This window comes from Acomys russatus, chromosome 4 (assembly GCF_903995435.1).
Source record: "Acomys russatus chromosome 4, mAcoRus1.1, whole genome shotgun sequence".
Classification (NCBI taxonomy): domain Eukaryota; kingdom Metazoa; phylum Chordata; class Mammalia; order Rodentia; family Muridae; genus Acomys; species Acomys russatus.
Window position 1 is genome coordinate 29,680,322 of NC_067140.1, and position 14,768 is coordinate 29,695,089.

At 42.4% G+C, this 14,768-nt stretch overlaps 1 protein-coding gene across 3 annotated transcripts in view; it reads left to right on the top strand.

Annotated features, from left to right (window-relative positions):
- Ckap5 (cytoskeleton associated protein 5) overlaps positions 1-10,349 on the top strand; it is a 106,847-nt gene extending 96,498 nt beyond the window's left edge. For all 3 annotated transcript variants that reach the window (XM_051144112.1, XM_051144114.1, XM_051144113.1), the window contains exons 36-44: positions 761-940; positions 2,018-2,205; positions 3,104-3,179; positions 6,004-6,192; positions 6,275-6,412; positions 6,974-7,057; positions 7,488-7,647; positions 9,520-9,674; positions 9,839-10,349. In XM_051144112.1, coding sequence (XP_051000069.1) covers positions 761-940; positions 2,018-2,205; positions 3,104-3,179; positions 6,004-6,192; positions 6,275-6,412; positions 6,974-7,057; positions 7,488-7,647; positions 9,520-9,674; positions 9,839-10,081 — 1,413 coding nt within the window. In that variant the 3' untranslated portion in view covers positions 10,082-10,349. The remainder of the gene's footprint in view (positions 1-760; positions 941-2,017; positions 2,206-3,103; positions 3,180-6,003; positions 6,193-6,274; positions 6,413-6,973; positions 7,058-7,487; positions 7,648-9,519; positions 9,675-9,838) is intronic.
- Positions 10,350-14,768: the final 4,419 nt, after the last annotated feature.

Here is a 14,768-nt window from a genome sequence, read left to right on the forward strand (position 1 = left end):
TTTTGTTGTTGAAATTGTATTATCTTTAAATTTTTTGTTTGACAATACTGTGGATCAAACCCCAAGGCCTTAAACTCAGTACAAAATGCTGTACCACTGAATTCTATGTGTGTATGTGTTGGTTTGTTTGTTTGTTTTGGGTTTTGTTGTTTTTGCTGTTTTTATTTGTTTGAAGGCAATTTCTTGCTCTGTAGTCCAGAATGTCCTGGAACTTGGCTGTGTAGCCTTGGCTGAACTCAAATATAGTTTTTCTGTTTTCTCAGCCTTCAAAGTGTTAATATGATAGGTCTGTGCCACTCCTTTTTTTCTTTTTTTTAGACAGGGTTTTTTCTGTGTATCCTTGGCTGGCCTCAAATTTGCAGATATCCACCTGCCTCTGCCTCGTGGAGTGCTAGGATTACAGGCCTGAATCAACATGTCCCCTCCTTTTTTTTTTAATGGAAGGTTTAATAGTAATGCTGTCTTAAAAAAAAAAAGTATTCTTTTTAATAAATTGAACATTTAAGCATAGAGATTATTCCCTTAACTAAACAGTCCAGCCTTTTAGAATAGAGTCTCCAACTAATTCACTTAATACTGTCTTATTCGGTAAATATATATGGAAAAATTGAATTCCTAAGGATAGTTATTTTTTAAAGTTATTAAAAATTTTTTAGTTAAAATAAGTGCATTGCTAATGAATTTTTCTATAGAAAATATCTTAATGTCTTTCTACCACTCATAAAGCTTGGAAACTACAGCTTGGAATTTTTGTTATCAGATTGATGAGGTCCTGAGGCAGGAAGACAAAGCTGAAGCTATGTCTGGCCACATTGATCAGTTTCTGATAGCAACATTCATGCAGCTAAGACTCATCTACAGTACACACATGGCAGATGAGAAGTTGGACAAGGATGAAATCATCAAGTTGTATAGCTGTATCATTGGCAACATGATTTCGGTAAGACATTTCTACAGACGTGGAGTTTCTCTTAGATCTATCAACCACCCAGGTTCTGAAGCCAAAGTCGATGCTGATGTTCAAGTGAGATCTATGTCATTTGGTAGAATTATCCATGAATCACATGACCAGTTATTGACTTTTGCATTGAAATCTACCTAATTGTCAGGTGTGTCATCCAGCACAGCTGGAGTGGAAAAGGGAATGAAGAAAAGACAGAAATAGAACCACAGAAAAGCTGGGATTGGGTGGTCTGGACTTTTTGATGGGAAACCTCAGCATCCCAGAAGCTCATCATATTTATTATATAAATTGGACAGGGAGAAGCAGGATTATTACATACTGATAAACAAGAAGACAGGGTTATGTTATATGGCTGGGTAAAGGAAATGGGTGTGGCTAATCTCTGTAGAGCAGTCTCTATAGGGAAATAGTCTTTAGGCCATGCACATGGTTGAGGGGGGCTATCAAAGGCATTTTCTGCACACACTATCATCACATACTCTTGAACTCCTGAAGAAGGCGTTACCATTTCTCTTTCTCTATCTTACACAGAGATGGCTTTGCCACTCTCATGGCGCTGAGGCTAGGGTCCTTGATATGGACCATATCAGCAGCACACATTTACTCAAGATTTCCTTCGTTCAGAACTTTCAACAGCCCACAGTTAAGATAGAAAATAGAATGCTTAGTTCTTCCAGGGTTCTGCTTCCTGCCAGTTTCTTCTAGAGGCAAAGCAGGTCCTATTTGGCTTTTTACTGATACATGTGCATCAAAAAACAGAAAAGAAGTATGCCAATTCTGGCTATTACTGAAATGTGATAGTTGTATTTCTTTTCTTTCTTTCTTTTCTTCTTTCTTCCTTTTCTAATACTCTGAGATTTTAAATGCAATATAATTGTGCCAGGTTTCTTGGTTCAAGCACTTTGAAGTCTAAAGTATTGGCCACCTAGGCCAAACAGTAAGGCCTATGTCAATATATGTAGCTGAGTATTGACTAGAATACACCAACTGTGTTTTTTTTCTTTGTCCCGCATATTGAGTTTTAACCTCCCTAACACAGTTAGAACTGGATAGCTATTTCAGATAGAAAGCCTGGCCCGGGAAGCTTCCACTGGAGTGCTGAAAGACCTGATGCATGGCCTGATCACTTTAATGCTGGATTCTCGGATTGAAGATCTAGAGGAAGGCCAACAGGTGATTCGTTCTGTGAACCTCTTGGTGGTGAAGGTTTTGGAGAAATCAGACCAAACCAATATCCTCAGGTACGCTCATCAATAAAGTTTGGGATGGCCTCTCATTTGTCTACACATGGAAGGCAGATAGTTGCCGAGTGGTGGTGGCACATGTCTTTAATCCCAACACTCAGGAGGCAGAGACAGACAGATCTCTATAAGTTCAAGGTCAACCTGGTCTACAAAGTGAGTCCAGGACACAGGGCTACACAGAGAAACCCTGTCTCAAAAAAATCAACAACAAAATCAAGTAGTCAGGGTTGAAGGTGTAGCTTGGTTAGTAGAGAGCTTGCCTAGCATACACAGAGTCCTGGGTTTGCTCCCAGCACTTATAACCACCAGCATAGTTTCACTGTCCTGCGATACTAGTACTTAGAAGCAGTCCTCTCGGGTGGAGGCAGGAGGATCAGAATCACTAGATCATCTGTAAATTTCAAATTCACCCAGTAAGATGATTTATTACTCTCTTCTAAATGAATCAAATGTATTTCAGGCTAAAACTAGTAATAATGTCATGAATTTTCTGGAATAGGACAGTAAAATATACTGGTTTATATCTCTAGCATTACATTTGTCTCTTAGCTACTAATGGCAGTAAGAAAAAAAGAGTGACAAGCTTAAACAATTTTTAAGTAATAAAACTTTAATGATTGATCTTTATTTTTAATAATTATCATGATTATAAATTGCTTACTAGATGGATAGAGAACAATCACACTTCAGTTAGTGATTTTAAGAATGAAGATTTACCTTTAATCTCAGCACTTGGGAGGCAGAGGCTGGTGAATCGCTGTGAGCTCTAGGCCAGCCTGGTCTACAAAGTGCGTCTAGGACAGCCAAGGCTACACAGAGAAACCCTGTCGCGAAAAGACCAGGAAAGAAAGTAGAATGAAGATTTAAAATGTATTAATGTCATTTGTTTTTCCAGTGCCCTGCTTGTATTACTTCAGGACAGCCTGCTAGCAACAGCTAGTTCTCCCAAATTCTCAGAGCTTGTTATGAAGGTAAAGTTGAAATAATTTCTTTTTTTTTTTTTTTTTTTTTTTTTCTTTCAAAGATATAATCACTTTTTAGGAGGATGGGTTGTTTTCAAGACAGTTTCTCTGTGTAGCCCTGACTGTCCTGGAACTTGCTCTGTAGACCATGCTAGCCTCGAACTCAGAGATCCACTTCCTTCTGCCTCCAGAGTGCTGGAATTAAAGGCGTGCTCTGCTGCTGCTGCTGCCACCCTCCCCCTCACCTGCCTGACTCACTCCAGCTATAATGACTTTTTTTAAATGTAGAGGAAAAGAAATTTGAATTACAACATTGATTCAAATCAGCCAAAGTACATCTAGAAAATACAATTGGTAAGCCAGGCATGGTAACAATTGTAATTTCAGAATACAGGAAGCTTAGGCAGGAAGATAGGAGTCAAGACCAGTCCGAGATACACAGTTCATTGTGATTGGCACAGTGAGGCTGCCTCAAAAATACGTGTGTGTGTGTGTGTGTGTGTGTGTGTGTGTGTGTGTAAATAAAATTGGGCTTTAATTTTTTTCTTACTCTAACCTACCACTAAATTCAAGCCTAACATTTCTTGGTGTTAGTCTACATGCCACGTTTTATACCTTTCATTCTAATATCTTGGGATATTGTTTCTTTGAAGCAAGTAACAGTTATATGAGACCTCATCTCAAAACATAAAAAACAACAGTAGATTGAGAGAGCTCTTAAGGTGAAATGCTTGTTGCCAAGCTTGATTCCTGGAACCTACATGGTAGAAGAAAAGAAGTAAAAGCCACAGGTTGTTGTTCTCTGACCTCCACATGATTGCTCACACACACACCAAATAAATAGTAAACACTATTTTAAGAAAGTTTGAGTCAGGTGTGCTGGTCCTCCCCTTTAATCTCAGCACTTGAGAGAGTTTGAGGCCAGCCTGATCTACAAAGCAAGTTGTAGATCAACCAGGACTACGTGGTGAAACCCTTTCTTAGAGTTATACTGCTGTGATGAAACAATATGACTGGCCACGTGGTGGAGGTGCATGCCATTAATCCCAGCTACCTAAAAAATCTTAACAAACAACAAGAAGAGCAATCTGTCACAATGACTTAGACCTGTAATCCCAGCACTTGGAAAGTGAAACAGAAGCACCAGCCTCAGATATATAGTAAGTTCATGCCCCAGAAGGCAAGAAGTTTGATTAGGCATATTTCATTTTGAGGGAGAAGTATATATAGCCTTATAATGTTTAGTCTTCTGTGGAACTCTTCAAATGGACATCAGTATAACATAGTACTATAGTGATATATTTTGCTCCCTTAGATTAGATTTGGTTAAGCAGTCTGAACTAGTTACTCTGTTCTCAGGTACTAAGGAAACCAAGACAGAATTTAAGTGGGTGGGTGGTTGGTTGTTTTCAATATTTAAAATGTCCTTCTTGTCTCACCTGGCAGTGGTGGCACACACCTTTAATCCCAGCACTCAAGGGGCTGGAGAGATGGCTCAGTGGTTAAGAGCACTGACTGCTCTTCTAGAGGTTATGAGTTCAATTCCCAGCAACCACATGGTGGCTCACAACCATCTATAATGTGATCTGATATCCTCCTCTGGCCTACAGGTGTCCATTCAGGCAGTGCTCTGTATACATAATAATAAATAAATAAATCTTTTTTTTTTTTTTTTTTTTTTTTTTTTTTTTTTAATAATCCCAGCACTCAGGAGGCAGAGGCAGGTGGATCTCCAGTGAGTTTGACAACAGCCTGGTCTACAGAGCAAGTTCCAGGAAAGCCAAGACTACACATAGAAAGACTAGCTCGGGGGGGTGGAGGGGAAGTAAAAATAAAAATGTCCTTGCCTTGGGGGAGTGGGAGTGAAAAGTAACGACTCAAGCCAGATGGTTACTGGCATGATGTTGCACACTTCAGTGAGGAGCATGGTTGAAGAGACATAGTTGAAATGGTAAAACATTGTTAAGTTTTAGCAGCCAAACTTGAAGATGTCATCCATATTTATATCTCTTACATGCCTGTAACCCCAATATGTAGGAGGCTGAGGCAGGAGAATTGAGTTTGAGGTCAATCAGGCTATATAATGAAACCTTATCTCAGAGTACTGAGAGCCCAGTCTGCAAGTGCTTGCTGTATAAGAGTGAAGACATGAGGTACATGCTTGTGATCCCAGGGCTGGGGAGGCAGCGGCAGGAGAGAAGGATCCCTGGGACTTGCTAGCCAGCCAGCCCAGCTGAATCAGCAAGGTCTATGTTAACCAAGAAACTGTCTGATAATAGAAAGTAATAGAGGAATATACCCTGTGTCCGTCTCTGGTCTCAACATACATAATAAATCAGTATGCACATAGAAAACACACACACATAAAAAAGAGCCTTGAATTTGGAAAAACGGTGATAAATAATCCTTATTTTCAGTCACTCCTTTTGTTCCTTTTTTTTTTTCTTTTTTTAATTCTTTACTTTTATGTGCTTTGGTGTTTTGCCTTTGTGTATGTCTGTGTAAAGTGTTGGCTCTCCTGGAACTGGAGTTACAGACAGTTGTAAGCTGCTATGTGGGTGCTGGGAATTGAACCTGAGTGTTGTAGAAGAGCAGGCAGTGCTTTTTTTCTGTTTTGTTTGTTTTTCAAGATAGGATTTCTCTGTGTAACAGCCCTGGCTGTCTTGGAATTTGCTTTATAGACCAGGCTGGCTTAGAATTCACCTCTGAATTCACCTCTGCCTCCTGAGTGCTGGATTAAAGACTGCAACACCACCGCTACCACCCAGCTGCAGCCACTTGTGCTCTTGACTGCTGAGCCATCTCTCTGCCCCCTTGTTTCTTATTTTAATAGTGTCTATGGAGAATGGTTCGACTATTGCCTGATACCATCAACAGCATTAACCTAGACAGAATCCTTCTGGACATCCATATTTTCATGAAAGTCTTTCCCAAAGAAAAACTGAAGCAATGTAAAAGTGAATTTCCTATAAGGACTTTAAAGACCCTTCTACATACCTTATGTAAATTAAAAGGACCTAAGGTGAGTGAGAACAGCAATTGGTGTCTGAGTGAATTTCATGGAAGGATCATTGCTGGCATTTGAGTGTGCTTGTCTCCTTTAGATCCTAGACCACCTTACAATGATCGACAATAAGAATGAGTCTGAACTGGAGGCCCACCTCTGTCGGATGATGAAGCATAGTATGGACCAGACTGGGAGCAAGTCTGATAAGGAAACAGAAAAGGGAGCTTCTCGAATAGTGAGTGGCCTGAATTGACCAATCTCTTGGTTTACTGCTATAGCCATTTCTGCCTATTTTTAAACACTGGAATAGTGAACACTTATTTTTTTTTTTAATACCCAATAGTTCTGTGTTTGTGCCCAAAGCATTGATTGATCACTAGGTAAGGCCACTGTGAGCTCTGCTTAACTGAAGAGAAATGAGCCAGCTTGTCCTCAAAGTTGAGGTGAAATTCCTCAGGCTGGAGGCACTCATAATCAGAACGCTAGTATTGCTGCAGTGAGCTTTTCAGCTGTGGGCTTCCTGTACCAGCAGAACATACCAGTAAGGCCCATATTGCAAAATATCTTCTGTTAATATTCATTTTCTCATTTGTTTCTAATTAATAATTCAATTGTACGGATCTCTTCGAGTCCAGGACAGCCAGGGCTGTACAAAGAGAAACCCTATCTCAAAATAGCAACAACAACAACAAATAATAATAATAATAACAATAATAATAATAATAATAATAATAATAATAATAATAATAATAATAATTCACCTGTAACCAGTCCTTTTTGTTTTTCAATTTATTAGGATGAAAAATCATCAAAAGCCAAAGTAAATGATTTCTTAGCTGAGATTTTTAAGAAGATTGGCTCTAAAGAGAACACTAAGGAGGTGAGAATGAAAGCCTAAGGTTGGGCCAGTGGCACATAGCAGTTATGTACGACACTTGGAAGGCTGAAATAGAAGGTTGCAAGTTTGAGACTAGACTGAACTACACGCATAGTGAGACAGTCTCAAAAAAGCACAAATAAACAAAAAGGCAAGTGTTGTGGTACACAGTTGTACTCTCAGCACTCAGGACACTGAGACAGAAGGATTGCTGTAAGCTTGAGGCCATTCTGATCTGTATGGGTAGTTCTGGGCCAGTCAGACTTACATAACAAGACCTTGCTACAGAAATCTTGAAGGAGGAGTGGAGGGAGGAGAGGAGGAAAGAAGGGGGAATGGAGGGGCTCAAATCAAATAGGTGCTGGTCTGCTTTGTGGAGAAGGAACACTAACTTATACCCATCCCTACCATTTCCCATTTTCTTTTTTACCAGGGCCTAGCAGAGTTATATGAATATAAGAAGAAGTATTCAGATGCTGACATTGAACCATTTCTGAAAAATTCCTCACAATTCTTTCAGAGTTATGTTGAGAGAGGCCTTCGGGTGATTGAGATGGAGAGGGAAGGCAAAGGCCGCATTCCCACTTCAACAGGTGCGGTTTCCTGTTACAGTTCCAGAAATAGACTAAAGTAGTTGCAAGCCACCTACTCCATTGGCATTCTTGTAGATACCAGCTTTATCTTAATTTGGTGAGAACTAAAGCTGTTGATCTTGCATCAGAGGTGTGGTGGCACACATCTTTAATCCCAGCACTTGGGAGGCTGAGGCAGGAGGATCTCTTGAGTTTAAAGCCTGTCTAGTCTACAAAGCAAGTCCAAACACATAGAAACCCTGTCTCAAAAAAGAAAAAAAAGCTGTTGGTCTTATCTTCCTGTCAGGAAACCCTTTGGCTCTACCTGCAAACATGTGTAGGATTTGCTTACATCTCTCCTTACCAACACTCTGCCACCTTGGTGGGAAACAAGTGTTTTTTCTTACTGAACTGCACAGAATGCCTTCCTGTTTGCTCTCCCTACTTCCACCTTCACTTTCTGTGCACATTTTCACAAAGAGCATCAGAAGGAGTTGCCAGCTATTTTCCAGAAGGCAAAAACCTCTTGTGTTGTCTGATCCCCTGCTACTTCTAGGACCTCATCTACTGCTCTCCAGTCCTGCCCTATCCCCCACCACTGCTGTTTCTGAAACACAGATGCTTGCCTTAGGGCTTGTTCACTTGCTTTGTCATTATGTTGTTTTTTATGTGGGAATTGAAGCCAGGGCTTTTTGTGTGCTGGATATTCACTCAACTACTGTTATATTTCTAGCCCTTGCATTAGTGCTGTTGGTTCTAAGAGGGCCTATTGGCTAATTCTTTGGCCCTGTTGAGATCTTGCTCACCTACTATGATGTCAGTGAGATATTAAAACTTACAAGGCTGGGCTGGAGAGATGGCTCAGAGGTTAAGAGCACTGACCGCTCTTCCAAAGGTCCTGAGTTCAATTCCCAGCACCCACATGGTGGGCTCCTGGCTGTGAGCCTATTCTTCACCCTGCCAAATAGCCTCCCCCCCCCCCCACCCCCGGAACTTACTATATATATAGCTCAAGCTAGCCTCTAAACAAAGATCTGCCTGAGACAGGCGTGGTGGTGCATGCCTTTAATCCCAGCACTTGGGAGACAGAGGCAGGCGGATCGCTGTGAGTTTGAGGCCAACCTGGTCTCCAAAGCAACTCCAGGACAGCCAAGATAACATAGAGAAACCCTGTCTCAAAAAACAAAAAACAAAGATCTGCCTGCCTGTTTCTGGGTGCTGAGATTAAAGGGGTATGTCTCTACACCCAGTACATTTCCCATATCTAACATATATGATACAGTATCTGTTAATTTGTTTTGTGTCTGTCCCTCTCAGCTAAAATTCAAAATCCACATGGGAGGTATTAACAATGTACTTCAGTTTGTAGAGTGTTTGCCTAATATGCGCAAAGAATTGGATTCGATCCCAAGCACCCATTAACTGGGCATGGTAATGCATGCCTATAATCCCAAGAAGACCAGAAGTTCATGGTCATCCTTGCCTGCTCAGAGACCATCTTGAGTTACATGAGACCCTGTCAGAAGGAAAGAAAAGATCTGCCTGAGGTGGCTTTTTATCTGTTTTGTTGGCCTAGAAAAAAGTTGGCACTCTTCAGTTGTTTCAGGGATGATTAGAATAAATACTATCCTAAATTCAGATGGAAATATTACTGTCCCCAGGACAGCTGGGGCTGCTACACAGACAATCTCTGTCTCAAAACAACGAAAACAACAACAAAAACCAAAATTTTTTTGTTATTGCTAGGGACTTAGTTATAATAAACATATAAAACTATGCTGTGCCACTGAGTTCTAGAAATGATGGATTGTTTTGGTAGCAGATTGACCATTGCAGTCTAGAAGTTGAGGTACCATGGATATCTGCATGTGCTGCTTTCATTTTTCTCTGTAGGCATCTCCCCTCAGATGGAGGTCACTTGTGTGCCCACCCCGACAAGCACAGTGTCCTCTATAGGTGGGAACACAAATGGAGAAGAAGTGGGACCATCTGTCTATCTGGAAAGGCTAAAAATTCTCCGGCAGCGGTGTGGTCTTGACAACACAAAGGTATTGTTCCTTTCTTTTTTGTGGGGATGGAGAGCAGTGACAAGCAGGTTGAGGACAGGCTGGCCCCTGGCAAAGTGGCCTGACTTTTGTTATACCTTGCTGCAGAGTTTCATCTTGGCTGCTTCCCCTGAACTTAGGCAGTGTCTCTCTGCTTCTCTCAATAGCAAGAAGACCGACCTCCACTGACCTCTTTGCTCTGCAAACCAGCAATTCCTCCAGTTGCCTCTTCCACAGACATGCTCCATAGCAAACTCTCACAGCTACGGGAGTCCCGAGAGCAGCACCAGCACTCAGACCTGGATTCCAACCAGACCCACTCTGCAGGAACCATGACCTCCTCCTCCTCCACAACTAACATAGATGACTTGAAAAAGAGACTGGAGAGAATAAAGAGCAGTCGCAAATGAAGCCGCCCGTCCTCAGCACTCTTACAGCTTTAGTTTACTAATCTAGGAGTCCTATAGTGTGAAGTGCCCACTGTAGGCCTCATGTACACAAACTGGTTGTATCTATCAGACTGCAGGTGGGGAAGGAAGAGCAGGGCTGACAAGTCTGCCCATGCTCTGCTTCTCTCATCAGTACTGCCTCTAGAAGACTGACTGGGTAGGTTAGTGTACAGACTTCTAAACAGCTGCTCCCTCAGCTCAGAGCAGATTCCATATCTTTTTGTTTTGTTTTGTTTTAATGGCTCATTTGTAAAATTGTCCTAATTTTTCCTAGCTTTCAGCCATTAGAAACTCTTTTAATAGTTCCTTTTGAGTTGTGAGCTCTTCTCCTGTAGCCTTGAAGGGACACTGTATTCTGTATGAATGCATGGCATGAGACAACTAATTTAAGAGTCTTTTATAAATAAAGTTTGCATTAACTATACCCATTTCCCAAGATGCTCCATGTCTGGGAGTGCTAGGCAACTGTAGTCTGTCACCTGTTTAAGGAAATCTGAGTATTGAGCCCAGGTAGAGGAGGGTTTGTTACAGCCTGCTGAGGTCTACCTTTTCTTAATTCACAACCTGGGTCTTAGCTCCATTGGCACAGGAGAGACTTGCTGGCCTGCCATCCACATGCAGACCAGGAGCAGAGAAAGCTCCACCCTCCTTGTTTTGGGGTCTTGGTTCCTGACCTCCCCCCGGTCCTCTCCAGTTGTTTGGAGGGGCATTTATGTGTCCTACTGCTTTGCTGCACAGAAGACATGAGAATGTTTTCAAACCTTGGCTTGTGTTTACTTTTGGATTTGGGAGAGCTTGCTGTTTTCCCGCTTGAATGTCTGAGTATCTTGGTCCAGATGAATTGCTTCATACTTGGGTTGAGTGAGGACAAAAATGTGAAAATGTCATTGGATCTTCTTCCATAGTTAGTAAACTGGTTCAGGACTAAAAGGTTCTGGGTTCTAGGAGAGACTCTAGGACATCTCAAAAGAGCTTCCTCTTCAAGTTCACCTTCTCCTCAGCTGGCATTCCAAGCAATGAAAAATTGAAAGAAATTGAATCTTGATTCCCCCCCCCCCCCCATCAAGTGAACACTCTATTGGTTCCAGTCACCATTTTCCAGTGAGCCCAAGGCTGCCTGAACGTAATCTTGCTTATATGGGCATCATGAAGTGGTAAGTGTTCACAGCAGGAAAAGGCGTGTTCACTGCTATAGGAGGACAGATGTGGAAAGTGGGGCATCATTCATCTGAAAACCGTAAGTGCTCAAATTTTATAACCCCCAACAGTGATGTTGATAGTATCCTGAGTATTACAATGCATTCTTGATTTGGTTTTATTTTTAAGATTTATGTATATGAGTACACTGTCTTAATGGACACCAGACGAGGATTCAGATCATATTACAGATGGTTGTGAGCCACCATGTGGTTGCTGGGAATTGAACTCAGGACCTCTGGAATAGCAGACAGTGCTCTTAACCACTGAGCCATCTCTCTAGCCCCTTTTTTTGTTCTTTGAGACAGTTTCTCTGTGTTTGCCCTGCCTGTCCTAAACCATGCTGTTCTTGAACTCACACAGGCCTCGGCCTCCTGTGCTGGGATTAAAGAGCTTCCTCTTCAAGTCCACCTTCTCCTCAGCTGGCATTCCAAGCAATGAAAAATGGAAAGAAAATGAATCTTAATCCCCCCGCCCCCATCAAGTGAACACTCTATTGGTTCCAGTCACCATTTTCCACTGGCCAGTTCTTTCTTTTTTCCCCAATACAGTCATGACAAATGCCTATAAATCCTAATCCTAGCACTTGACAGACTGACACAGGAGGATCTCAAATTGGAGGCTAAGCTAAGCTGTATGAGGAGACTCAGCAGAGAGAGAAGGGAGAAGAGCTTGGGTCGAGGTAAAGAAAGCTCCAAAGCTGAATATGGTAAGGGCACGACCCCATGCCCCACTCATAGACCTTCAGTCTTCACTGAACACATTTCATATCCTCTGAAATTGACCGCCACATGTTAGAGGCAGTGGTGCCCGCTTACCTGTAAATGTTTCACATAGGAATAGATAGGAACTTATTCTATCTCATACCAGTGACCAGTTAACAGTAACCTTGAAGAGTCGTGGTTTTTAAATTTGTCCAAAGTTTACAAATTTATTTACACTATCCTCTACCTCTTTTTCCTACAAATTGCACTGATCTGTTAAGTGCTGTGTGAGGAGACAGCTGGGGAAAAATCCCTCTCCCCAACACAATGTGCAGTTTGTGGGGGTCAAAAGAGGGAGGAGGTGACCAGAAAAGGAATTTTAAACATGCCAAACTGGATGCCAGTCCAGTTGTCAGCAAGAAGTGTGCTCAGTACACAAAAAACATTTAGTCCTTATAAACTTGCATGATCTGCTTGGACAGATGTAAAAGAAAAGAGAGACAAATAGCGATGGGTTGCAGAGAGAGAACACAGGTGAAGACTGAACAATCCAGAAAATGAGAAGAAGCCAAAGGATTACAGCAGATTGTTGAGTTAGTTTGAGGCCAAGCAGAACAATTCTGGGCAGAGAGAGAGAAGCCAGATTAAATAAATCAGCTGGGAGAAGAGTTTGAGCCAGAACAGCTGAGTTGAGTTGAACCAGCCAGCCCAGAGCTCAGAACAAATAAAGATAAGCTTTTTGGGGCGGGCAGAGGGGGAAGGGTTTTCTTTGTTTTGTTTTTGTTTTTGAGACAGGGTCTCTCTGTGTAGCCTTGACTGTCCTGGACTCACTTTGTAGACCAGGCTGGCTACACTCACAGAGATCCACCTGCCTCTGCCTCCCAAGTGCTGGGATTAAAGGCGTGGGCCACCACCACCCAGCTCGGGGAAAGGGTTTTCAAGACAGGGTCTCTCTGTGTAGCCGTCGCTGTCCTAGACTCACTTTGTAGACCAGGCTGGCCTCAAACTCACAGCAATCTGCCTGTCTCTGCCTCCAGAGTCCTGAGATTAAAGGCATGCGCCACCATGCCCAGTTTAGGATAAGCTTATTTCTAAGCAGTAAATCTCAGAGGCTCAAAACATTCTAATTCTAGGCCTAGATTAGATTGTACAGGGCCTAGAAGCTTCTGGGATTACTTTTAGGTTAGCAGGAGGAGGCAGTAAGCCTCCCAGACAACAATAGAGCCAGAGGAATAAAAATTAACTTTTATAGGGCCTGGCATGGAGGAATCTCAGGAGGCACAGACCGGCGGATCTCTATGAGTTTCAGGCCAGCCTGGTCTGCAATGTGAATCCAGGACAGCCAAGCCTACACAGAGAAACCCTGTCTCAGAAAACAAAGATTGGAAACAAAGCTGGGCATAATGGCATAGCACATGCCTTTAATACTAGCCTGGGGAAGTAAAAGTAGGCAAATCTCTGTGAATTCAAGACTGGCCTGGTCTCTATAGTGAGTTCCAGGACATCCAGAGCTACATAATAAGACTCTGTCTCAAACACACACAAGTTGAGAGACAGAACAGCAACTCAAGAGATCATGTGACATTCCTACGCCCATCCACCATCATTGTAATCTCAAAGGTGCATCAGACATTGAGCCTCTTGACAGAAGTTAAGAGCACTGACAGCTCTTCCAGAGGTCCTGAGTTCAATTCCCAGCAACCACATGGTGGCTCACAACCATCTATAATGAGATCTGATGCCTTCTTCTGGCCTGTAGGTGTACATGCAGATAGAGCTCTGTATACATAACAATAAATACTTCTTTTTAAAAACCACATTGAGCCTCTTGGGAGCGTGAGTGTACCATTTTGATGACATGATGAAGGATGGTGGATGTGAGTAATACCTAAAATCTTGATTATCATCTGGAATCAACTAAAACTCAAGCAGATGGGCATACCTGTGAGAACTTTTTTGTTTTTTGTTTTTTTGTTTTTCAAGACAGGGTTTCTCTGTTTAGCCTTGGCTGTCCTGGCCCAGGCTGGCCTTGAATTCAGACATCCACCTGCCTCTGTCTCCTGAGTGCTGGGATTGCTGTTGCTGCTGCCGCCGCCGCCACCTGGTTTCACACCCAGCTTTCAGTTTTTGTTTTTCGAGCCAGACAGGGTTTCTCTGTGTAGCCTTGGCCGTACTGGACTCAATTTATAAACCAGGCTGACCTCGAACTCACAAAGATCCCCTGCCTCTGCCTCCCGAGTGCTGGGCTTATAGGCGTGCGCCACCACACCCAGCTCCATGTCCAGCATTTGCATGGTAGGTTCTAGATATCCAGACTCAAAAGCCATCTGGACTGCACTGCAAGTGCTTTACCTCCTCAGCCATCTCAGCCCCACTGCTGCGAATCCGAGATGTGTAACTTGGGACAAGTTACTTCTCCAAATCTATTTTTTCACCTCCCTCCCTCCTATGAGAAGCCACAGCTATCTTTTGTGAGAATTAAATGAAATAATGCATCAAGGTTAGACTATGAAACATTTTAAATGCTCACAAAGGCAACTGCTGCCTCCCGTCTCAGCTGGCCTGTGCTGGAGACTGGAGTGTTGGCAGTCCTGTCTTCCAGCAGCATTACTGCCTCTTCTGGAGCCCAGTCCAGAGAGGTGTCCATCAACAGCACTGGGCACACTGAGGCTTACCGCAGTCACTTTTATTGAGCACAGAAACAACCACAAAAATATTTTGACTGGTTTCTGTGATTTTACAATGAT